The sequence below is a fragment of the Cervus elaphus genome, chromosome 15 (assembly GCF_910594005.1).
Source record: "Cervus elaphus chromosome 15, mCerEla1.1, whole genome shotgun sequence".
Classification (NCBI taxonomy): Eukaryota; Metazoa; Chordata; class Mammalia; order Artiodactyla; family Cervidae; genus Cervus; species Cervus elaphus.
In genome coordinates, this window is record NC_057829.1 from 77,289,940 (window position 1) to 77,315,831 (window position 25,892).

The window sequence follows — 25,892 nt, forward strand, 5'->3', positions numbered from 1 at the left end:
AGCTTCCTGGAAACAAAGAACTGGGGTAGAAAGGAGGAATCTGTCTGAATGGTTGGAAAAGTAAGATAATTACTGTTTTCCTACGTTGCCTGGGTTAATCTGGCTGTGGGAGGAAACAGGAAAGCTTGCTAATCTAATCAAAATAAACTTTAATAGTTTCAGTCTTCATCATTTTGATTAATGGGCCAGAAGTTTTCTTCATTTTGGAAACTCAAAGAGCTTTCAACTATTTACTGATGACAGTTGATAACAATAAAATGTTAATTCTTCCTCAAAGTTTAGCTGTTTAATGTCCCCACTAAGCAACATGACTGAACCAGGAATCTCAGTAGCCCCAAGAACTGCCTGAAGGATGTGGACCAGCAGAAAAAAGCTGATGATTGTTTCAGTTTTTAAATGGCAATGTGAATTTTCTCTCTTTAATTTACACAAATAAAAGTCTGCAAGAACTAGCAATAGATACATCTTAAGCCAACATAATGTATAAAATACATGTGAATAATGAACCAAGGAGGTAGACTTTTCCTTCAACCATTTCTATAACTATCAATTGCTTTAAAGTCCACATATATTGCTTGTAAAAATTATTCTAAAAGTAACTTGATAAAAAAAATAGGATGAGGAAAATGTGGGAGTTTTGGAAAATTGAAGGCCTTTTAGATTGTCAACAGAAACATGATAATATAGTCATATCTTTGTAAAGTTGACTAAATTTTCAGTAGTAGCATGTATTTTGGTGGTATCATTTTTTAGGGTCAAGTGATGTAACTAATGACAAAACAGTAAAGCCAGAGACACAACTCAAAAGCATAAATGTGTGGTTCAAAGCAAAGAATGAAACAGCTCAAAAGTGACATTAGCACAGAAGTCATGGAAATGACAGATGTGAAATCATGTAACTTTGCAGAACACGTGCTACTCCATGACAGCCCTTCTTAGTAATGGAGAATGTGATCAGGCAAGAAAACTGAAAGTGCTTCAGTGTTTCGACTGGTTGTTAAGAACTGTAATTACAACTCAGAAATCGTCTGAAACAAATTTAATTCAAAGACGTCACGCTTCTGTGGACACTCAGTAAATTCACTCACTATAACTACAGAGAACAAAGTTCAAGGCAGGAGGCTTTGATTCAACTACATTGAAAAGAGTTACTGATTTTACAACAACCACTGAGAGTCCACACAAAACACCTGTTTTAGACCAGTTCTGCCCCTTGTTGGGTTTGGTTAGCATAAGACTCTGGTGGTTGGGTTTTTGTAACTTGGAAGTATTCTACACACATGTTAATACTACATTAGTTCTTTTCACTCTTCTACCTCTTGGTCAGACTTTTCTTAAAATCTTTACACATTTCCTTGCATATTCTTTAAGCATTTCATTTTGAAATCTCCTAGCAATCCGTCCATTTGGCTTAGCTGCAACAGTGGCATACCTACGGCGGGAAGTGAGGGGGGACCAGGCCAGTGGTCCGTCTCAATCTTTGGAATCTCGCTGGGGTCTGGAGCCTGGGCTGCTGGGAACTTGGAAAACTTGATGATGTCTTCTGAAGATTTGCTCTGGGCTGCCAAGGCAGCTGCATCTAGATGGGAATCAGGGGCAGCTTAGCTCTCAGTCTGCAAGGCCACGGTGGTACAACCCTCTGACATCGCTTTCTTGTGCTCTGGCCAAAATGTCAACTCCAGATAGCTGCTTATCACCACCATCAATCACCCAGTCACTAACAGTGCCTAGGTGACAACTCATCTGCCTTGTGTTCTGCCAGAAGCAGAGCTTCAATCCACATCTATTCTGCATCTGAAAAAACCTTGTTCTAGAGCTGTGCTGTCCAATACTAGCTTGAGCTACATGTGGCTATCTACATTTAAATTAATGCAATTAAATAAACCAAAATGATTATCAGTTCCTCAGCTACACTAGCCACATTTTATGTGATCAACCTGTGATTAGTGGTCACTGTATTGGACGACATAATTAAAGAACATTTCCCATCATCACAGAACGTTCTATTGGACAATAGTCTTCTAGAGCAATTAGAAACTTGAATTAGTAATTTGAAATTAAGAAGGTAAGTGAAATGCATGACACTGTCCTTTGACTGTAGGTGTTAATTGTAAGAGAATTGGCTATGGATCTTTGTGGCTTTTTAGCCATAAAAATATTGATCCAATTCATTTTAATCCTTGCATATTATATATGTGTCCTTGAGTCCCAAGTGAAACGGCAGCAGGAAAGTTCACTATCAGTTTGCAGGAATTAGCCTTGAGACTTAGGCTTGCCATACCCATTTGGTCATTCTGTTCAAGGGTCTGCATATACAAGTGAGTCATCCAACTTTAAAACAACAAAGTCAGATGAGGAGCAGCATTAGCTCACAGTGCGCTTAATGGCTGTGCTTATAGGAGGGTCTCTGGCTTAGAGCCCCAAATGTAATCACAGAAACAAGCCAGGTTAAATGGTCAGTTTCTGACGCTGGCTAATTTTGCAAACTGATCTGGGATGTTACTAAACATTTCTAAATATATTAATAATATGTGTTTATATACTATAGATAAAACTTGGCCCCCTCCTGGAGCTTATAGATTTTAAAATCTGGAAGTAACTTTTTGAATCTTCAGCTCCAATTCCTCATTTTTAAAGTAACCTCTGAGTTTCAATTTGGTTAAGTAACTTGATTGAGGTTGCCATATATAAAAAAGGGGTAAATTCTCAGTCAGGGATGGAACAGTGTTTTTCTGAATCTCTAACCTCATGAGGAAAAAAGATAAAATCAGCTTGAAAAACACTGCCTTGTATATCCTCTTCTTAAAGAAGGATAATAGGTATCAGCATGTTAGAGACTGAAAAGTGTGACTTTATTTAAATTTAGCATTTTCGAAATGCACAGAGCACAGAAACCAATTTTTGGTGTGGGGTGACATCTTTTTCTATCACACAGAACTGCTCTCTTGCAGAAGGTCCTCTGGATGTACCATTCTGCTTGTGCTACTCTTAATTCTGAGGGACTGATAGAAAATAAAGCATAGATTAGTCAAAGTCAATGTCACAAAAAGAAGTCAGTTCCCTCCAAATAAATAACCTAACATTATCCAATCTCTTTAAATCTTATTTGATTATTTTTGTCTGGAGAGGCAGGGTCTTAGAGATTTTAGTATTTAAAGAAAAAGTCTCTAAATTGATAAATCAAACTGGAAATCTTATTCTTAAATTAAAAAAAAAAAAAAGCCAGACTTCAAACAGTACTTACGGATTAGAATTGGTGAAGTCAGTAAACATTCACATGTTAATGAGTGGGTGAGAAGACATTAAACCATAAAAAAGCAAACAAAAACAATGTTAACAAACTTAAAAAAGCAAGCACAAGGTGTAAACTCCTAAAAAAGAAAAATACAGATGAAGGAAAAAAAACCTAGTCCTAAGTACTAGAGCCATTACAATACCTACATTCTCTTTTTTTCCCCTACAATGCTGGCCTGAACTTTTTTCTTCCTTTTTGCATTTCAACTTTATTTGCTTTTCATGTCATCCTAAGCCTTCAGGATGCATTAATGTCAACTGGATTCTAAAGGCAGCCTTCAAATTTCCAGGCACAATTTGGGTACAATTTTCTGAAATCACCCAAAGTCTTGGCTTTGAATAGGTAGAAACCTATTCATGAAGATTTACAGCAGCGGAATCTAAAGAGACCTTAAAATGGTGGAGGGAATAGTGATTTGCAAAGAGTAATACGATTTCCTGGGTTTAAAAATGCTATATTTCCAGAACAGGAAAACACAGTTCTAGATCCACGTCAGTGGTTCTTAGTTTGCAAGAATTTCAGAGACAAGCTGGCCTTATGCACTGGCTTTTGCAGATGAGAAGACTGAGGGACAGAAATTCCATCTGTGATATCTCAGAATGGTTTATGTGACGAGCTGGAACCAAGACATGTGTCTCAGCGTGAGGCTGGTCCACTCTACCACAGGGCGCAGATGTCTGCATGCCCCATCAGAAACTGGGGAACCGGACAGTCAGGCTGATGGGGGCTTGGTCAAATTAATTAACTCATTTTCTTTTTTCTTTTTTGGCTGTGAAGCTTGTGGGATCTTAGTTCCCCAACCAGGGACTGAGTCCATGCCCCCTGGAGCAGAAGCGTGGAATCCTAAACACTGGAACACCAGGGAGTTCCCTTGGTCAGATGAATTTTTTAGGTAGCTAGTGTTCACTAGTTTTAATTAGTTAAACTGCAAGCTCATCAAAATTATCAGAGCAGTTGGTTAAACTCTTTGATGCCCACTGCCCCCCCCACCCAAAAAAAAAGTCTTGTGAGGGTGTTTGTGAATGACTGTGTGACCATACTTCCCCTCCTGTATGAGAGAAATGATACATGTTGATGGGCTCAGAAAAAAGCTAGGTGTTTTCTATCTAGGAAAACCAACTTTACAGTATTTGCATCTTAGCAGACCGTAAAGGCATAACATGCTGGACACCCCAGTTTGATTCTCAAAAGCAACAGCAGGTGAGCGTTTCAGAGGACAGCAAAGAGTTGAGCCGACGTTGCTACTTAAAAGCTACGTGGAGGAAAGTGGGTTTTACCATGCTGTTTGTAGATGGGTGGTTTTCGGTAAATGTTGATCCCTTGATCTGTGGAAATGAAAAGCAAACATGAGTGATTATGGGAACCTGTTCAGCGATGGGAAAAACAGATCAACCCAGAGGCAAACCGAACTGAAGACTCTTGAACAAAAATAACCCAGGAGGTTGACTTTTGTATTACAAAGATTGAGGTTACTAAAGAAGAAATTACAGAAATAAGTGAATTACTATAGACATGTGACATGGAATCCTTTGTAATACATCTTTGGATATAGAGAGATGTCACTCACTCATGAGCCATTTATTTCAAATACACACTTCAGTAAAAGTGGAGTTAAAACTGGGAGAAATGCAAGCAGCGGAGATACTGTGATGGTGAGGAAGACATAACCAGTTTGGGGAAAATCCCCAAATTGCTACTGTCTAGAAATTGAGCGCCCAGTAGAGACCAGCAGCTCAATTTACTTTTCAACTAATGAGCGGAACAGTGGAAAGCGATGAAGTAAAATTAAGAGTACCTTTTTGTAAAACACAGAAACAGGTTTTACGTGCAAGGCTAATCTGATGTAATTGACAAGATGTTGGACAAAATCCTAACGTGCATAGGCCAAATTTAAAAAAAAAAAAGGAAAAGAGATGCCAAATATTATTCACATTTTAATACAGAGCCCCATTTGATTATACAACCATTTCACTTTGACTGCAAATACTCGGGAGGTTTCAAAAGGTTTCCCCAGAACCTTGGGTACTGGATTCTTGTGAAAAAGCCACAAAAGTACAACACTGATTTTCAAGGTTTGATGAAACTTTTTCTTTTTTAAAAAGGCAGTCATATCTCAGTGGTATGAATCCTATTGAACTTTGTTTATTAAGTTTTTAAGTTTATCAAGTTTTTCTCAAAAGAGAAAAATACAGATTCCAAATATGTGTGCTAACATTAATATAGCGGTCATTTATTAGACTACTTTCAGTAGCTAAAAGAAGCAAAACAATGTACTTCTGATGGAAAAATAATATCATGACCTCTGATGGCCAGTCTTGCCTTCACAAATTGAGCTGACCTGAAACATGAAGATACTGATATGTGTTCTGACTTTTCCAGTTCCTGTCAGCAAATTACTGTTTGTACCATGACACTAAGCTTAGAGTGCCAAGCCTAAATTGCAAGATCTTTCTGTGGGCTATGGAGGGTTAGTTAATTATATATCGCAGAAAGACCCTCCAAATGACCCAATTTTACAGCTCTCTGAAAAGCCCACAGAAAGAATCTCCGCGCTGAAGACAAACAGATAAAATAAAAGCACTTTCAAGAACACTGTGGGCCAATCTCTACAACGAGAAGATAACTAGATTGCCACCGTGATAGTCAATGACAGTAAACCACAGAGTGGTAGCTTAGAAGGTTCAAATGTAAGTGTAAAATTAAAATTTTAGTCGAAACAAAATAAAGCGATTCAACCCTCCTTCCTCCACCTTCTGCCTCCCACCCTACCTTAAACATTTTAGAGAAAACGGAAACTTTCAAACAATCCTGGCATTTCCCATACAAAGCTTCTGAGAGGCCCTCTAGGTCAGACACTGCAATTTAGGGGTTATCAGCTGTGTGCATCTCAATGAACAGAGCGTGAGAGATGGAGACGAGACAGAAGCGACAAGGCTACATTCTACACCGTGACAGGACACCAAGACATAGACCGCGTCAGCTCCTACCTGGAACATGGAAATGTTTAGGGGCCTGAGCGTAAGTTGGAGTGAGAGGGCGGCTGTCTGGCCGGTAAGGGAGAGGGGAGTTCCGGCCGCTGGACGGCTCATTGCCTCCAATGAGAAGAATGGAGAAAACAAAATGAGAGAAGGGAGAGCAAGAAGGAAAACAAAGCAAGCATAATAAAAATTCAAAACAACAAACCGGAAGGAGGTACATCAAAAAGGAGAAATCAAAGCAACAAACTCAATTCATCAATTTGGCTCACAAAGGTGACTGGAATAAGATCGAATTTTTCCAAAAGAGAGACTCAAGTTCAAGTGGAACTAGGTTAAAAGCAGCTAGCGGTTAGATGCATCATTCCAATGGCATGCGGTTGAAGGCTGTGAGCTGGCAGCGAACTGATTAGATGGAAAGTACATTGAGGGGGATGGAAAGTCACTTGCTAATGATTTAGGGTCAATATCAGATGGCGACATCCCAAGCATGTCAAGGGGTGGGATATGCAAATCCAAATACAATCACTTCCAGGCATGATGGCAGAGGCTGGCAATCGGAATCTACTTCTTTGAATGGAAGGCTGAGACTGGGAACCTGTGTAGTCAACCCAGTCCTTTCCCAGGGCGACACAAAGTGCCTTTATTGCAGCCTACATTTCTGTTGCCTCACTTTGAAATGTACATGATAGAGTCAGATCCCTTTCTTCCAGGTACTTTGGGACACTCTCCCCACGTTTCTCTTAAAGACACAGCTTCACCCAGTCTAAAAGTTCAATCGGTGAGACATTTACTGAGCACCTACTGTGGCTGGGCAATGAGCTTCAGCTGAAGCTGAGGAGGTGAAGGAGACGTGCTGCCTGGTCGCAAGGGGCTCAGGGTCTACCTAAGGAAACAGACTTACAACAAACGAGTATATGTAATGCCATACGGGTGCTGACTCAGGGGTATATGAAAAATTCAAGGCACTCAGATGAAGGTGCCATTGATTTTTCAGAAAGGCCGTGGAAAGACACCAGAATTGAGATGGTCTCATTAGGTGGGTGGGTGGCTAGAGGGGTGAGAAGGTCCAGAATCTAGGGAGCTAGAACATCGTGGGGAAGGAAGGGCCACAGTACATGGGAGCAAGAGGACAGGCCCCTGTGGCTGGGCAGCACAGGGTTCTTGGAGGAGGGGGTAAGGAGGAGGCTGGAAGGGGCTGCTGGGCGTGGCTGCAAAAGCCTAGAGACCCACTCCCATAGCCACCGCCACTCTCTCTGATGAGCGCTGCAGGGGGAACTGAGACTTGTGCAAAATCAGAAAGAGGTCAGCTCTTACTCTCCTGTCTTCCTTCCACATGACTGAGCAAACATCCATCCCAAGAAAACACCAAAAAATGTAGGACTATCAAAAGTTAATGAACTACTAACATAATTATCAAGTGTTAGTTGCTCAGTCATGTCCTACTGGGTGACCTCATAGACTGTAGCCCACCAGGATCCTCTGTCTATGGGGATTCTCCAGGCAAGAATACTGGAGTGGATTGCCATTTCCTCCTCTGAGGGATCTTCCCAACTTAGGGACTGAACCCAAGTCTCCTGTGTTGTAGGCAGATTCTTTACCATCTGAGCCACCAGGGAAGCCCCGTAATTATTGGGTTGGTCAAAAAGTTCATTTCGGTTTTTCCCATAAGATTTTATGGAAAAACCCCAAAATGAACTTTTTGGCCAATGCAACACTTTTATGATTGAGTTGTAAGGGTTCTTTGCATATTCTGGATACAAGACTCTTATCAGACACACAATTTGCAAATGTTTTCTTCCATTCTGTGGTTATCTTTTAATTTCTTGATAGTGTCCTTTGAAGCACAAAAGTTTTAAATTTTGATAAAGTCCAATTTATCTATCAATTAAGGCTAACAATTTTAAATAAATCAGATCTTCAGAAAATAGAGCAGGAATAAATTTCTTTTTTTTTTTTTACTTTATCTTAAATTTTAAAAACTGAGATATAACTGACATATAACAGTGTACTAGTTTTAGGTGTATAAGAACCAATTTCTTCAGGTAAGTTAAATGGTTTTAAATGTGGCCAGCAACACATGAGAGATGTCAATTGCTGCATTTCAGAATAATATGTTTAATAGATTTTAGTTTTTCAAAATGTGTAGTTTTAGATAAGCAGAGTACAGATCTGTACCAAATGGGCAGTAAGATATTCCAAATGTGATATCTGAATTTGTTACTGTCTCAAATTTAGATTCCAGGTTTTTGGTTATCATGTTTTAAAACTTTTGCCCCCCTTATTTTCCCTAAGAGTCAGTTTACTATCTAACTCCCAATATATTATATTAAGTCAGATATTAGCTTTTAGAAATTATGGAGCTTCACTCCAAATTACTGACATATTAAAAAGCTCATTTAAAGAAAATGTTGTCTCATTTACTATCACTCTCCTAAGGAGAAATAACCATGTCTGAAAAAAATGAGTATGGAAAACACAGGTAGAGGCAAGCAAGGGAAGGAAGGATATATACATTTAGTAGGAAATCTGGCTTTAAACCTAAGGGTGAATCAGAACTAAGTCTTTTTCATATTTATGTGTTCAGCACAACGCCTGGCCAAGACTAAGTGCTGAATAAATATCTGTGAATAACGACTGAAGTAGACCAACTAAATAATTCTATAGCAACGAATGACCTAATTTAGTGAGTACCACTCCAGGGTCAATCCCACCTTTCTGTTAATTAAAGGCAATCAGATGCTAGGACACAACAATGGGATCACAATAGCATCTTTTTTTTTTTTTTTCAATAGGTTTCCCCAGAGTTGATCCTCAATAACCCCAACTGAATTGTTCCACTTCAGAAGAATCCTTTATTCTTACACACATTAGAAAATACTCACAAGACTAATCCCTAATTGAAAAACAGAATAATTCTTGTGGGCTATTCCCAAAGGAAGATGTAGAGAGACTCAACTTCCTTGCTTTGAGTGTTTTTTTTTTTTTTTTTTGAAGACTCTGCATATCCTGAACACGGGTGCCACTGCTTTAAACCTGCATTGCTCTCTGGCCTTAACCCTGCACCTCTAGCCTTCCTGCACCTGCAGAACATCAGATTTTCTGGGGCGTATGTTCTCACAGGTTTTGGTCACAATATCCAAACAGATGAAACTCCCTTAAGTCTGTTCTGATAGTTAAGAGCCAGAGTCATGCACACACAAAAAGAGATGCATCTACGGGATGCCGAGATTTAAAGTCACTAGAATTAGCATTTGCCCATGAATTAAGTTTCTATTATTAAGATGCTCTGCTGGCAAGTGGCAGGAGAAGCCCATAACTTCCACGGTTGACGGCTCTCAAAGTCTACGGGGTGTGTGTGTGTGCTCAGTCATGTCACTCTGTTGCAAGCCTTGGACTGTAGCCGACCAGGCTCCCCTGACCATGGAATTTTCCAGGCAAGAATACTGGAGTGAGTTGCTACTTCCTTCTCCACAGGGTCTTCTCGACCCAGGGATCAAACTCGCGTCTCTTGAGTCTCCTGCACTGGCAGGTGGATTCTTTACCACAGTGCCACCCGGGAAGCCCTCAAAAGCTATGGTGCGACTATCTCAATTCCCAAAGGTGAATTTTGGCTGAATGCTGTCTCCAGCTGGGTGGAGGTTTTTCTGGCAGCATATCTCCAGCAACCATTGCCCTTTTTAGTGGATTAAAAAAAAAAAAAAAAACCAACAACAAAAAAAACCCAACAACACTATGTTGAAGTCTGTGTAAGTAGATTTAACTTTATAATCATTTAAAGCCTCCCATAGTGACATCTTAAAACACTAGGTAAACAGACACTCAGCAACATAGCCATCTAAGTGCTCCTGGACAGTATGATTTCTACATGTCACATGGCTTGTCGGGAATAAGGTCTTGGAATATACAACATTGCCAGGTACCAAATTCTCAGTCCTTAAAAGATGAAAGGCATTAACAATTTTGGCATTTTTAAAAGAAAGAAATTCTCAAGATGAGGCCTTTTCTAAATCAAACACTCTATCTGCAAATGATAAAACATTTCACTCTGTCCTGAATGGAAATAAATGGTGAAGGCCCCCAAAGGTTATTTTTGTGTGCACTTCATTACTCAGGCATAAGGGATATATAGGGCATCAGATGAAATAATCATATATGGAAGGTATCAACATCAACCAGCCTGGAGTTAACGCTGTTTAAAGATAATAGTATATATATCATACTCATAGCCATTTTGTTCTTTAAATAAGTCCTTGTATTGGTTAAGTTGTTAGCGATCTTAGCTATTGGGATGAGGAGCTACCATGTATATAGATTTATATTTTCCTGGTCTTCATTTTTAGCTCTTTCCATGTCAGTTTAATGTGTCAATTTTTCAGTCCTTGAGAGATCATTCACTGGCAGGATTCCCACTGTGCTTAACAAATTCAGACGCTCTGTCCTACTTTCATTCTTCTTTCTGGAACACTGAGAGCCTCAGTGACAAATCCTAAGACAAGTCAATCTAAACGGCAATGCTTGCGTCTGCTGCAAGAGTCTGCTGGCGCACCGCTTAGCTCCTGAACTCTAAGTGCTTACGTCCTAAAATATAAAAGCCGAGGGGACCTTAAAAATTGGCAGCTTCTAGAATTTCATGACAGAGTTTCAAGATTGTTGGTTCTTGTCTAAAGCTTCAGGAAGTGTTAGGGTTTCCTTCAGCAAGTGTCAAATACATATTTGCATCATAGCAACTCATATCTATGGCAAAACAGGGAAGATTCCTTTCAATGAGATTTAATATATGTAGCTCTCCTGTTTGCAAGCCTGACACAGAAAGTAATGTCTAATAGCATTTCAAAGAGAAAGGAAGAGAAACTCTGCAAACACAGTACAAAGCCCAAGTGAAAGTGAAAGTCGCTCAGTTGTGTCCGATTCTTGGCCACCCCATGGACTATACAGTCCATGGAATTCTCCAGGCCAGAATACTCGAGTGGGTAGCCTTTCCCTTTCCCAGGGGATCTTCCCAAATCAGGGATTAAAGGCAGGTCTCTAGCATTGCAGGCAGATTGTTTACCAGCTGAGCCACAAGGGAAGCTCACAAAGCCCCAAACAAGGTGAAAAGAGTTTCTCCAAATAGGCAAGCACTTGTCCAGACGGCCCAACAACAACACACTGATATAAAATGAAACTGCAAGGAAGGTCAGAGAACAGAAATAAAAACACAATGAGAAACAAGAAGGGCATTACAGAAAGGAGAGGGGGAAGCCAATGAAATGGAGAGATAGCTGCTGACGTGCATCTCGGCTCTACACCCATGCAGGCGTCCTCGGCTCAGTGGACCCTGGGGGCCTGGGCCACATAAGTCTGAAATGAGGGCTAAGAATTAAACTAGGGCAGTGGAACGAGGGCTTATGGCTGCCAGAGTGGCAAGAGGACTTCTGCTTTCAGCTACACCTTCCTGAGATGGACATACTACCCTAGAGTCCTCAAGCTCCTTGGGTTGTATTTGTTTTAAAAATAATTTCCTGGAGATTACAAAATAAGCTCCAAGATACAGAGTGAATGTTCAAATGAAGAGCCATGCAACCCCCTGGAAGATTTTGCTCCTTTAAAGATATCTTAGATATGTTTCTCCATGGTCATAAGTTCCTCTGTGCTGGAGAGGACTTCCATGTAGATACATGTGTTTCAGAATAAGAAAGATGTAATTCCTTAGAGAATCTGCATTTAGCTATTCAACTAGACTAAACTTTAAAGCAATATCTTTAACATACAAATTCTGAATGATTGTTTTTGCAGCATAGCAAAAAACTGACTTTATAACTAAGCATATACTGTTATGTACTTCATATTTTATATCTGAAATATATAAACTATTTCATCTGAACAAACTGTAGACATATACCCAGTAAAAAGAAAATGGGAAAGAGACTATTAGATATTTTTAAAGTATAAGTGTGAGAAAAGCCAAGGCTTTTTAGGATTTAAACCTATACTATTTGACTGTGTACTTTGAATTCAGACTGAAAACAGAAAAGACTGCATATCTGTATTTTTAATAAAGCACCATTTAGGTACATTGAGGTACTGAAATTTTAATAGCTAGTTGGTGTTTCTATTGAAAAGTACACATTTGTTAACTTTGTAATTTAAATGACTCAAGTAACTGTTTTAGCCTCCATAAGAATGAAAATTTCTAGTTAAAAAGGGATGGAAAGTAAAAATTTGCTTTAAGAATTATTCTTCAAGTATATTTATGTTGAAACACATCCCTCTAATAGGAATGAAGGTTGAGAAGGCTTGGGGTCTCTCTAGTCCTGGTGCTGCCACTTCCAAGCTGAGGGTCCTTGGCCGGGTCACTTAACCAGGGCCTCAGCTGTTCATCTACCCCCACGCCTCCCGCCTGCTACTTTAATCACTGTGAGGATACTGTGAGGAGTGATGTAACCGGAAGTGTTCAAAGAGCATCACGCTGGGAGGGAAATCACAGATGCACAGATCGGAATGCTCACTATGAGGAGGCGTTGTGTGCTCAGTCACGACCAGCTCTTTGTGACCCCATCGACTGTAGCCCACCAGGCTCCTCTGTCCATGGGATTTTTCAGGCGAGAATACTGGAATGGGTTGCCATTTCCTTCTCCAGGGGATCTTCCTGACCCAGGGACTGAACTTGCATCTCCTGCATTAGCATGCAAATTTTTTTACCACCGTGCCACCTAGGAAGCCCGCCTATAATACACCAGGGCATTTCACCTTGCCAACTACAAACTGGCACTTGCCATCTACCTCTACAAGGATTAAACCATGAGCTGCTGCATCTGTTGACCTTCAACACCCCCTGAAAGGAGTTCAGGGTGGAGAACAGAAATAAGGCTCTCTGTGCTCTGGGAAAAACTGGTACAAATAATCTGTCAAGAATTTTAGAAAGTGCTGTGCCTGCTGAAAAAGACAGATGTCTTTGCTAAAGGCAAGTGGTGTGTGTCTTCAACAGGCATATCAACAATGTTATTTTTACAGCCTAGAAAATGCAAAAAATAGCATGCTCACAAAGTAACTGCTTATTGATGGGGCAGGAAATTTATATTTTAGGACTCAACTAAGTTGGACTCAACTCAATTGATGCTTTTGAACTGTGGTGTTGGAGAAGCCTCTTGAGAGGCCCTTGGACTGAAAGGAGATCAAACCAGACAATCCCAAAGGAAATCAGTCCTGAGTATTCATTGGAAGGACTGATGCTGAAGCTCAAACTCCAATACTTTGGCCATCTGATGCGAAGAACTGACTCATTTGAAAAGACCCTGATGCTGGGAAAGATTGAAGGCAGGAGGAGAAGGGGACAACAGAGGACAAGATGGTTGGATGGCATCACCCAACTTGATAGACATGAGTTTGAGCAAGCTCCTGGAGCTGGTGATGACAGGTAAGCCTGGCATGCTGCGGTCCATGGAGTTGCAGAGTTGGACATGACTGAGTGACTGAACTGAACTGACTGAACAACTGAGTCCTAAAAATCCAAATGAGTAAAAAGGTTGGGTAGACTGCAAACAAAATTCAGTTAAAGAGCACAACATTTAGGCTGTTCGAGAAAGTGTTAGTGATGTGACATCTTGGAGCTCAGGGTTAGAATCCTTCAGGTCTGTCTTAAGACCCATGACAACATCTGTGCTTGCCTGCAACTCTCTCCTTCAGCTCTTGGGTTGGCCAAAAAATTTGTTTGGTTGTTTCCATAACAGTTTATGAAAAATCCAAATGGACTTTTTGGCTAACCCAATATTCTTTTCAGTTACTTTGGTTCAAATCAAGGCTACGGAAGAAGTCAGCATCCTTTCAGGAGCTCCGACATATTTTAAATTATGGCCCCTTCATGATTGCTCTGTGGCTCCTGGCTCCCCCACCAAGTAAGGAGAACTGAGAACTTCAATTGAGGACTGCTACCGAGGCACAATGAGAACAATGGGAACGACACAGAGGGGAGGGCAGAGATGGGCAGGAACAGAAAACAGAAGGCAAAGCCCCTCTTCTCCATCATGCAGACATCAGGACAAGTCAAAGGAGGATCACCCTAAGAGTTGGCTCAAGGAGAGAAATCTCAGTTACGTGGCCCTAGGTCTTTCGTACTGTCCAAACATCTTAATGTTGTTACGTGGCTTATCATCATGAAGACAACTTTGGAACCCTTGTTGCTGAATACCGTTGGGTTTTGCTGAGCCATATCACATATTGAAACCAGGAAACTTCCCCAGATATATATTCTATTTTGCTTCTAACACAGAGAAAAGCAAAATAATAATATATATATTTTTTCCTAAGCAGGAGAGAAGCAATCTTAAGGTCTCCAACGTACTTCCTGTTACTTCGTCTAAAGCCCTTAGAAATGACACATTTCTCCCAAGGAGAGATGCTATGCCAGTTCTAAGACACGGCCGGGTGTGAAGTCATGACGCACGCAGGCATGCTGAGAGGTCCAAAGCTGGGGGCTGACTCTTGGAGATGCACCTTATTAGCCTTCCCAGGGCGCTAATAAATCTCCGCTTTGCAGGGTGCTGCCTGGAGAAGCCTGCCTCCTTACCTTTCACATGGGGAAGGAAGTGGTGTCGGAATGGGGAGTTGGGGCGGGAGTCGCTGTGGGCGGAGCTGAGGCTGCTGGTGCGCAGGAAGGACCTCTGCACACCAGGAGACACCAGCTCTGTGCCAGGCCCGGGGCGGGGCGGGGTGGAGACAGAAAGAAGAGCAGAAATTAACACAGGAGCAGGGACGCCGCCATCGTTCCAAGGGAGGGAAAGGGGAAAAAAAACACACAAAATAAAGAACATTAATCAGGAGTCTGAAAACGGAGGAAGGAACAGGGGTTAAGAAGGCGCCTGCGAGGGGTTAGGCACAGTGGGGAGAGTCTGCCAACAGGTTCAGGTCAGTTCAGAGTCACTCTCCGAGGATAAATGGCTTTCGTGGGAGGGAACGGCCACCAGGACATTCTGGGCGGATGACACCTGCGACCGCTGAGTCGGGACGGGGCATGCCACTTAGACTCAACCATGGCTGTTTTTAAAAAGGCAACTGACAAAACAGAATGCTCTGACATGTATGTTTAAAAGTGACAGTTGTTTCAAGAACCTTGCAAAGAACTATTGCGCTGGCCAAAAAAGTTTATTTGGGTTTTATCCTAAGATGACAAACTCAAATGAACTTTTTGGCCAACCCAATACCAATATGTCAGGGTCAGATTCTCTTCTTTTTTCTTTCTAAGTGGCAAACTTCTCCTACTAGGAAGTTTAATTTTATTTTCCACTTGTCTGTGTCCCCTGGGGTGCAAAGAGCTACCCATGATGCTGAGAATTGGGTAGTGGAGGCACTGATGAGCTGGAAACTTAGTTATGGACCATTAAGCTAAACCAGACCAAGGGGTGTGCATGACTCTCTGGCATCTAGAACTTACGGAGAGGATACTTCGAGGTGCTCCGTGTTGACCATGACTGTGCTAGCAGAGTCATGAAAAATCTTGAAAAAATAATCTTAACAACTGGCATCACACAGGTCCATAATGTATCATGAAGGGGGAGAAGAAGTGCTTAGGACGCACAAAATGTTCTGAAGGTTCTTGGCATCAGAACGATGATGGGAACACAGGAACACTTTCTACTGCCCCATGAGGACATGGCCTTTTTGGGAAACTAGGTCCCTGACTGACCACTCCCTGGCTATCCAGTTGTCTCTTGGACAGCTTCCCGGCAACCGCATATCATTCTGACAAGGTCACGGCTGCAGCCTCAGTGACCTCAGGGTATGCCCACATGTAGGGATGGTGGCATAAAGGATTTCTCATCTCCCAGGCAGATAAGGGCTTAAATCCAAACCCAGGAATAAAATGGATATAAATGTATATGGCAAATAAAAGGAATTCCTTTCCTGAAAATTTTCCTTTAATGGAACTCAACAAATACTGAGTAAATATTTAGGAGCCTAGAGAAAACTATATATTATTGAAGGATCCAAGAGTAAAAATTTAATCCTCTACAAGCACTAAATTTCTGGCTTTAAATTGAAGATTGCAGCCTTTTTATACTCGGTTCATTCCTTTGGTTTTATTTTATACAATAAGTTCCCATATGAATGGGCTTATGAGCCTGCACAAAAGCAAGAGACTTAAAATGAAGTCTTTGTAGACATGCATCATCACCAAGTTTGTTTAAAAAGCCAAAATCTTCCTTGGTGAATTTATTTCTTCTGTGAATTTATTTATCTATCTTCTGTGATAAGATCTTTATTCTTTTTCTACTCCACATAGTAGACATAGTGTCCACATAGTAGACACTCACTAATATGAAAATATGAAAATTTTGCAGAGATAAAGGTCAAATGAAGATCATTACTCGTAATAGTCTCCATCATAGTTCATCTCTAGTGCTTTTATGTCTTCCAAGTCTGATTCAAAATTTTAGGTTGGAAGGCACCTTAAAATTTACCAAATACAATCCTGGGTTTATATATGAGATTTCCTTCTAGCGGGTTCTTAACCAAGCATCCATAGTAATACCATGTGCCTGGGGAAACATAACAAACCCATCAATAAATGACTAACACTGGATTTTAGATGATGCTGGTAAGCCTAAAAGGCACATCACCACATATTTTGGAGATCTCCATTTTAAGTCTCAGAGTGCTAAGATTATCTTCAAGTCTTAAAAAAATAAATTCCTTTACTTTTTGTTGTCTACTGTCAAAATGTAATGATTCAGTAAATCATAATGAATATAATCATAAAATGTGTCTTGTTTTAAGAAAAGAAATAACACAAACTGTAATGGGATAGGAATTTTTGATTTTTTTTTTTTTTTCTGGGAGAGGGGGAAGATAGATTTGGCAAGCAGCCAGATTTTTAAATACACTACCAGTGGTGGGGAAAACAATCACACAGAAACACAGAGATTATCCAGAGTGAATCCCGGGAAGAGGTGCCCTTACCGGGTCTGTGAAAATGCTGAGGAGAGCGCGACGTGGTTGGAGTGTAGCTGTGACGGCTGTACACCGGGGAGTTGATGGAGCCCTGGCTTGTGGACCGGTGGATCATCCGGTCCCGCCCATCCTGGTACCCCTGGAGGAAAGTGAGAGATGGTGGGAGCACAACACACAGTCAGGCTGTCAGGCTCAAGTGAAGTCAAGCGGCACCGGAGTCCCCCAGAACTGTCGCATCGACCCGTTCACGTACACATTTTAGGGACATGTTCCTCAAACAGGTATGCAAACGAACATTCCATGGGTAACGCCTTTTGTTCAAAACCTGTAGTCCTTGCCTTTACCAAGGTTTTAAGATGGTAAAGTGATAAACTCCAATGTTGACAGAGGTCTGGGAAAAGAGGGAATAATTCCAACAACCACATTTACATGGTGCCTTTCAGTTTTACAAAGTGCATTCACATAGTTTGTATCATTAGACCTGCATCAGAAGGAAGGTAGAACATGTGGTATTCCCTCCCTTCTCTACAAATGCAGGATGTTCCAGAAGGTTCCATGCAGCTAAGAGACCTGTGGGCAGGTGGAACCTGTTTCAGAAACAGCCTCCTGACTCTAATCTCATCCCTGGATCCAACCACCTACCCACACCATCTATGATATTGACCTGGGGACATTTTAAGTAGATTTTCCTGGAGAATAAGCTTGTGGTGGCCTCAAATCCAATAATTCTATCTCTAAGAAGCAAATCCTAAAAATATATTTTTTAATGATCTTTAAGTGGAAAAATTTCCTCAGATATTTATAATGTCACCATTTATAAAGACAAAGCTTTGTATTATGTGCTCAACAAATGGGTACAGTTAAGCTATGGCATATCAATTTAATACAGGAGTATCACACCATGTCCAAATCTAAAGAATACTGTATGTATAAAGTTAAAAAAAATCATAAACACAACCATAACATAAAAGAATTAGATGAGTACAAAGAATGTTTTATACTTTAGGAATTTGTTGTCCTATGAAGTTTTTACTAGCACAATAAAAATGAAAGTTTGAAAAAGGGCATGAAAAAGATCTAAATTAAAATCTCAATAACTATGGATGTATGAAATGCAAGAGCAAAAAAGCTTTGGTTTGATCCTAGTTGGTTCTGACAATAAATTGAAACAACAACAAAACAGAATTTCCACAGTAATGTGCCTCAGTCTCACAAGTGGTCAGTAACAGAAACAAATGCTTCATAACTTCAGTTGTAAATTCGCATAGAAATCATTCATTGCACTTGGTATAAGCCATCACAATACTACAGAGATTGTACCATCTCAAATTATAGTGATTACCTAAGGCCAGTCCAGTTTTATATAGATTATCCAGAAAGTTACTGGACTTTAAGACAAGACTACTGACTTTATTATTATTACTATTCGTAGATGGGGGCAGACCTAAGCCCTGAGGAGTTTGCTCATTGGATGCATAAAGAAATGCAGAATAAGAAGAAGCATGCTGGAACAAACAATCCCTTTCTTATTATCTGTAACAGCTTACATGAAAGAAAGTGCTGGGTTGGACCTGGGTACTGAACCATGCTCAGATTTTAGTTGGTCTGAGCTTAAGCCGCTAGTTTCAAAGCTACCCGCTGAGAGAAAAATTACATAGGAGCAATAGGAAGTGCTTCTATGGCTTCTGGTCACCACATAGGTAAGTCAATGTGGATGAGGGCAAAACCAAGACTTTCTGGGACTGGGGTATAGTGTGAAGGTGTTCTTTCATTTTGTAAATCAATATCACCAGCTCTCTGAAGAACACTTAATAACATGGGTTGGGAGTATAAATCATTTGGGAGCTGTGTCTTTGGTGTTGGATGCTACAGAAGAGAAGAGCATGACTGGGTTGACACAGGATCCATAGCTTGCTATGGAACAATCACTGACAGCTCTATGTGATCCAGACACTCAGGAGATTATTCCCAAGGGAACAGACAGGCTGGTGAACTTGATAAAAGCCACTATACAGTCTGTCTACCCTGAGAAGGGGGACAAGACTATTGATTTTAAACCAAGAGGGCTGGTCTTCCAAGAAGATGGCTCTGCTGATAGAAACACCACGGCCACAGTTGGCCAATTCAGATAATCCAGTAGGTTGGGAATCAGATCAATTAATTATGGTTGATGAGAGAGAGCCCAATATAGGGGAAAGTGGCTCCACTCCCTGCAAACACTTTCCTACCATTCAGAGGTGCAGTGTACAGCTGGTTTTATTCCCTTGTCTCCACTTAAAAAGAAATATACTTCTGTGTCTTAGAGTTATATCTTACAGTAAGGAGTGCTACATTCATCATAATCTTGCGCAGTTTTTCTGTTCTTTTGTTTAATATCCTTTTGCAAAAATGTGAGTCTAGGAAAGGTCCAAGTAATTCTCCAATTCCACCCATTAAAATTTTCAAAAATAGCACTTACTTCCGCTGATGGAGTAGGAGACAAAGTCCTTGGAGACTGGAAGAATAAAAGAGAAATTCACAATGTTAACTCGTTTTAATTAGAGTTGCTTATCAGACTCATCTGGAAACATTATTCAAACTACACACGCCAGCACCCTTGCCTGTCCTCCATCTTCTGATTCAGTGGTTGAGAGTCGGGCTCAGACAGGTACATAATGACAAAGCCCTTGGGGGACTGGGACGCACGTGTCTGCCTGATAACCACGGGTTTTGACAAATATGCTGTAATGCTTTTAGGTAATTAGTGAGAGAAATTGGAACGATTCCCTCTCTATATTCATGGTTTACCACCATGAGTTACAGTGTCTACTGAAAGACAGAATTTGGTAAGCACAGTTGCTGACTAAGTTATAACCACAGTAATTAATCACGTAATATGTTATGGTGACCTCCTCGGTGGCATCTTCCCCAGGAGGCCTTGTTAACCTCATCACCACTCACCTTCTGGCTTCCATCTCTCTAGGATTCCTCGAGGCAGTCAGCAGACCAAGCCCTCTCTCACCTCAGGGCCTTTGCACTTGCTTTGTCCTCTGCCAGCAGTGCTTTCCACTCAGACACCTGCAGGGCTCACTCCCCATCTTCAGCAAGGCCTCTGCTCAAATGCATTACCACCCAGTACTTTCTGCGATCCTCCCACTTAAAGCAGCAACCCAGCACCCCCCGACCCCCGTGTACTTTCTCCTTACTCTGCTTCATTTTCGATCAAAGCAATATCACCCTGTAATATTATGTTCTGTATCCGTCTGTCTATTATCTCTCTCCCACTTTCCATGAGGGCAAGAAATCCATTCATTTACAACTAAGTGTTCCCAGCGACTGGAGCAGCTCCTGGCACATATTAGGTACCCAAAGAATATTTCCTAAATGAATGAATGAAATGTTCACAATCAAAAATGCAAAAAAACTTTCAAATAGAAATGAAATGCAAACAAAGTGTTCTGAAGAGCACGGCCAGTGGTGGATTTCTCAGTTTCAGAATTTGCCCTTCTTTCCCAAGTGTACAAGAAGTCGCTGGCCATCTGTACTCCAGACTTCCTCGAGCCCCGTGGTCTGGTCTGATCTGCTTTCTGGAAGCACAGATGGCTATACAGAACTCCAAGCTTATTTCTCCAGTGTTTCTAAAATGGCAGTATATGGATTCTATGGAAGAAGTGCTAATAATTGAAAGGATAACAAAATAGCTTGCAAACTTGTCTAAGCTGCAAGCTTCAAGGGTTGGAGACGAGTTCATGAACACATCTGATTTCTGGTTGGAGGGTATCCACCTAGTCCAGACTCTATGCTCAGAGAAACCCATAGGCCATCATTCTAGGTTATTGTTGCGTACTTATTATGTGCCAGAATCTAAATATTTCACTTAATCCTTACAGAAAACCTCTATGGTAGGTGTTCCTATTATCTTGAGTTGACAGATAAGGAGGTGGAAATATGCAATTTTTCCAAAGTCATACAGAGAGTAAATATCAGAGTCTGGTTCCAAACACAAATGTTCACTTCAAAGCTCAAACATCTGGGCCCATAACACCATAAAGCAAATCGCCTCCCCTTGCTTGTATGGCTTGAACATTAGGCAATTCTCGTTCACTTCCTGTAGGACCAGCTTCTGTGCACTCTGTTCAGGAACACTCCTTTGCCCCTTATCCTCTGTGAAACTCTGCCCTGCAAAGGCAACTGAACCACCCAAGCCAATCGATCAACCTGCTCTTCAGTCAAACACTCTCCTAACTGAGCTATTCCAGCTAGCTCGTCAACCTGCACTTCAAAGGCTGCAGATGCAGTTACAGCATGTGACCACTAGGTGGCACTACATGAAAACAGACACCACTTCCCACCCAAGGGATCATTTCAACCAGCAGCTATGCTCTGGAATACAAACCCAGATTGGAAAAATTAAAAAAATTAAAGATATATGTATATATATGTAAATATATACACACATATGTATGTATATACATAGATTCTGTCATTATCTGCTTTACAGACAAAGAAGTTAGGATTATAAAGAGTGTCTCACAGTCAAAGTCACACAACAGAAGTGCAGTCTCTGGGTTAAGCCCAGGTAACTTGATTCCAGAAGCCCATCTCATACCACTGCACTGTACCGTGACCCTATGCTTTCTTTTCTTGCATATACTAATTATCTTATGATGCTGGAAACCACAGTTGTTAAAATTTAGGGGGTGTGCTCTCTCTCCTCACGATCCCCATGAATATATTTCAGCTCGCCCCAAGGCTACCCCCTCACCCCAGAGGACCCTTCCCCCTGACCCCTCCGCTCACAGACTCTCCCCGATTTCAGCTCCCTTCCCAGCATGTTGGCTCCTCTCCCTCCAACTTGGTCCTGATGCTCACTCGTCCTGCACTGTTGTTTCCTAAGGCTGGTCTGCTCCCCCACCTCTCCACACCTCCCAAGGGGAGGGGATGGTGCAATGGGCTTCTGACTGCCTCAAAGCACCTGCTACAGAAGCCTGCCAACAGTGAGCAATGAGAAGGACTCTCTGACTTGTCTCGATTCCAATCAGTAGTTTTTATACATGTGGCAAGAGAGAAAGAAGTTGTGCTATTCACGACTTCTGGGAATTTATTACCTCTCCCAGGCTCTGCCTCTCCTGTTTGTCATCATAGCCCGAAGAGTAGAAAGGCTCATAGGTAATAAGATCTGGACGTTCAATGTCATAAATGGCCTTGACCTTGGGAATGGCTGCTAAATCCTTGTAATCCAGGATTTCATTGTCCACTTTTGCCTGCCAAAGTTAAACAGAAAGAAAAATCATTCTGCCATCTTATCTTTGAGGAACTGCGGTTAGTGCGTCTCATGTCTTGTTTAAAAAGTGAAAATCTTAAAAATAAACAAATCCAAAAATACTTTGCTTAGCATGGTCACACTGTTTATAAAGTTGCCTGTTTAAGACTCACAGACATAGAGAACAGAATTGTGATTGCCTAGAGGGAGGGAGATTGGGGTGGGAAGAATTAGGAATTTGAGACTAACAGATGCAAAATTTCATATGTAGAATGGATAAACAAAAGGTCTTACTGTACAGTATAGGAAACTATATTCAATATCCTGTGATAAACCATAATGGCAAAGAATATGAAAAGTAATATGTGTACATATGTATAACTAAATTATTTTACTGTACAGTAGAAATAGATACAACATTGTACATCAACTATATGTTAATAAAATAAATTTAAAAAATAAAGTTGCCCATTTATACCAGATACTCATGTTTTCAAAAAAAAGTCACCAAAAGCTTGGGAAAAAGTGTAAGTAGAATTCATCAAATAGAGAAGAATGCAAACATTCAGGATTTCCTAAATTTATGACAGAGAAGGGAAAGCTCAAACAGATGGTCAAAAAATCCTCCCAGATGGCTAAAAACAAGAACTGCATATTTAATAAACTAAATATTTAAAGACCTTTGTGGCAGAATTTAAGGACACTCAGTACCGGGATTATAAAACGTATACTTAATCTCCAAATATCTATATGCAAGTTAGGTGCAACCATTTTTCAAGTCCTGTATCACATTACTGCATTTTATAGGGTTATCTACTCAATCACTCTATATGGATGGTCACATCCACAGAAACAGTCGATCGCCTGGAGGAAAATGGGATTGAGATGGCTGATCTACAAGAATGAAAATTGGACCGCATAACAGAAATAGAAAGCATTTTGAATTATTCGCTTTCAGATTATCCAGTCCACATTTACCATCTGCTACCTTACCTGGCCCGGAAGTATCTCTTCCAGAAGCGGATACTTACATAGATAGTATGACCCGGGGAACCAGGGATGCTGGAGCCTGGTCGAGAGTAAATGCTTTCGGAGGAAGTCCTGGTAGGCTGTGAAAGAAAGAGTGACATGTAAGATTTCAGACCGTGGCTTCCGAATCATGACTGGCTGAAGTCCCTACCCTTGCCTAAAGACTTAAGCTGGTTAAAGAGAAGGACTTGTAACTTCTCTGAGTAAGGGAAAATATAACCGAGGAAGAAAGGTCAATGAGAACAAACTGCGCAGTCAGCCTTGAAAGTGCACTTGGGGGCTGCTTTTTCTCTCCTTGTCCCCGACAACACCATCGAGCGCATTCCATCTCCACAGCCAGCAGCCTAGCGCCATCCAGTCCCCACCTGTGCTCGCCTGGACTCCTGCCCTGGCCTCCGCTTTGGGGTTCCTGCCTTCAACCATCCTCAAATCCACTGGGCACCCGGGGGCCACAGAGACCTGTGAAGAATACAGTCTGAATGGTCACTACCCTTCTTTTGGCGTCAGCATCTGCAAAGAATGGAGCCACCACTCCCAGGGCCTCGGGATCTCGTCCCTGCCTGCCTTTCCTGCATCACTCGCTGCCCGTCGTCACTCACAGGACAGGGACATGTCCCTGCCTCCGGGTTCTTAGCCCTGCTGCTTCCTCGGCCTGAGAAGCGTGCCCTCATCCCCCATTTCACTTGTGTTTTCCTTCCCTCCTTCAGTCTTGGCTTAAATATCACCTTCTCAAAGAAGCCTTGCCCATTCTCTTCCTCCAGAGTTGGTGATCTTGCTACTTTCTCTCATGGCATTAACCCTGCTTTCTCCTTCATGAATAAAATAAATAATGCTGTACTTGTTGGTTTCATCATCATGTCGATCTCGCTCGTTACCTTTAGTTATGACCTCTGCCCTCAGAGGGCTTCTTTTCTTACCACTGTATGTGCCCGCTGTTTTGCACAGGTACAGAGTAGGCATAAATATTTGTTGTGGGAATGAGAATTTACTATTTGCAAACAACTACTCCGTTTGTGGATACTTGATTCATGTTAATTACATGATCTGAGCTTAACCACATGGAAGGTCACTGAGTTAAGGTCCATGGTCGGCCACCAGGGAAAGTATAATAGAGTAGACTTTGTAACACAGACTTAGAGAACCCTGAGAGGGAGGGATGATGACAGGAGAGGGGGGAAAATGCATGAATTGGAGTTAATCCCCCCCCCCCCACCTCTCTTGGTACATTCTGGAAAGCTCTGCAAAGACACCAAAGGCCTGGTCTTGGAAGGCTTCTTCCTTCCATGCAGCTATTTCTTGGAGAGGACGATTTATAGATCTGTGTAAGGAATACTGTTTCTGCTGCAATTTTGTATCCTGATGTGAGTATAACAAAGTCCCCACGACCCCCTCTAAAAAAGAGGATATTGTAACACTATGGACCTCACATCTGAAACAAGGAAAGCAAACCTGCCTGATCATCTGGAGGCAGGCCATGCTAGGACCTGCTTTGACGGTAAGAATCCACTGAAGGGGTGGGATCCATTGTTCTCACCAGGGTCCCTGGTATCTCTGAGACACAAGGGTGGCAGGGGTGGAGGAAGTGCACGGGGCACAGTGGAGGTGAGCCAGGCTCGACCCTTCTGGCCCTCCCTCCTTGTACAAGCACTTTCCTCCTCGAGTGACAATTTTCTAATCACAGGAGTATCTCAAGATGATAGAATCCCCACATCTGAATATATTACAAAAGAAAGGATTCATGAAATAACAGGACTCCCCAAATCCCACTCCTGGATCCATTTCCCAATCAAAACATACAAGGGACACCACCAAAGTGCAGCCCTCCTATAAAAAGAGATGCAACTGCTTCAGAAAGCTGAGCCAGTAACGCTCTCTGTGGGATAACTGGGCTTCCCTGCTGGCTCAGTGGTAAAGAAACTGCCGGCAATGCAGGAGCCCCAGGTTCAATCCCTGGGTTGGAAAGATCCCCTGGAGAAGAAAACGGTAACCCACTCCAGTATTCTTGCCTGGAGAATTCCATGGACAGAGAAGACAATTATTCACTACAGGCAGTCCTTCAGCTTCAAGTGGCCAGGATTCTAACACTTGCCAAACTCAATATAGTAATGAAGCCTCTTAGGCAACAACATGAGATTAATTGTACTGAACATTTCTTACCCGCTTACTCTGTGGCAGGCCCTGTGCTGAGCACTCCCCAAGCGTGCTCTCATTTAATCTTCTCAATAACCCCAGGAAGGAGATTCTGCTAACATCCCTGTTTTCTGAATGACGGGAAAGTCGCACAGGTGGGCAAGTGTCAGGATTTGAAACTAGACGCTTTAAAGGCAAGCTTGAACTCTTAATCCCTGCGCTAAATTTTCTGCCCACACTGGAGGGCGAGTGTGGCCATTTACTTTTCATCAACATGGCTTTGGGACAAATG

At 41.6% G+C, this 25,892-nt stretch overlaps 1 protein-coding gene across 23 annotated transcripts in view; it reads right to left on the reverse strand.

Annotated features, from left to right (window-relative positions):
• The window catches only part of ABLIM1 (actin binding LIM protein 1), a 322,565-nt gene that overhangs the window by 14,022 nt on the left and 282,651 nt on the right, over positions 1-25,892 (reverse strand). For 5 of the 23 annotated variants that reach the window (XM_043927043.1, XM_043927038.1, XM_043927032.1 and 2 more), the window contains 8 exons: positions 23,473-23,550; positions 22,287-22,442; positions 19,658-19,693; positions 17,209-17,338; positions 14,819-14,935; positions 6,283-6,387; positions 4,573-4,620; positions 1,433-1,579 (listed from right to left, as the gene is read on the reverse strand). In XM_043927043.1, the coding sequence (XP_043782978.1) occupies positions 1,433-1,579; positions 4,573-4,620; positions 6,283-6,387; positions 14,819-14,935; positions 17,209-17,338; positions 19,658-19,693; positions 22,287-22,442; positions 23,473-23,550 (817 nt within the window). The remainder of the gene's footprint in view (positions 1-1,432; positions 1,580-4,572; positions 4,621-6,282; positions 6,388-14,818; positions 14,936-17,208; positions 17,339-19,657; positions 19,694-22,286; positions 22,443-23,472; positions 23,551-25,892) is intronic. The other 18 variants (XM_043927047.1, XM_043927036.1, XM_043927033.1 and 15 more) reach the window with 8 other exon arrangements.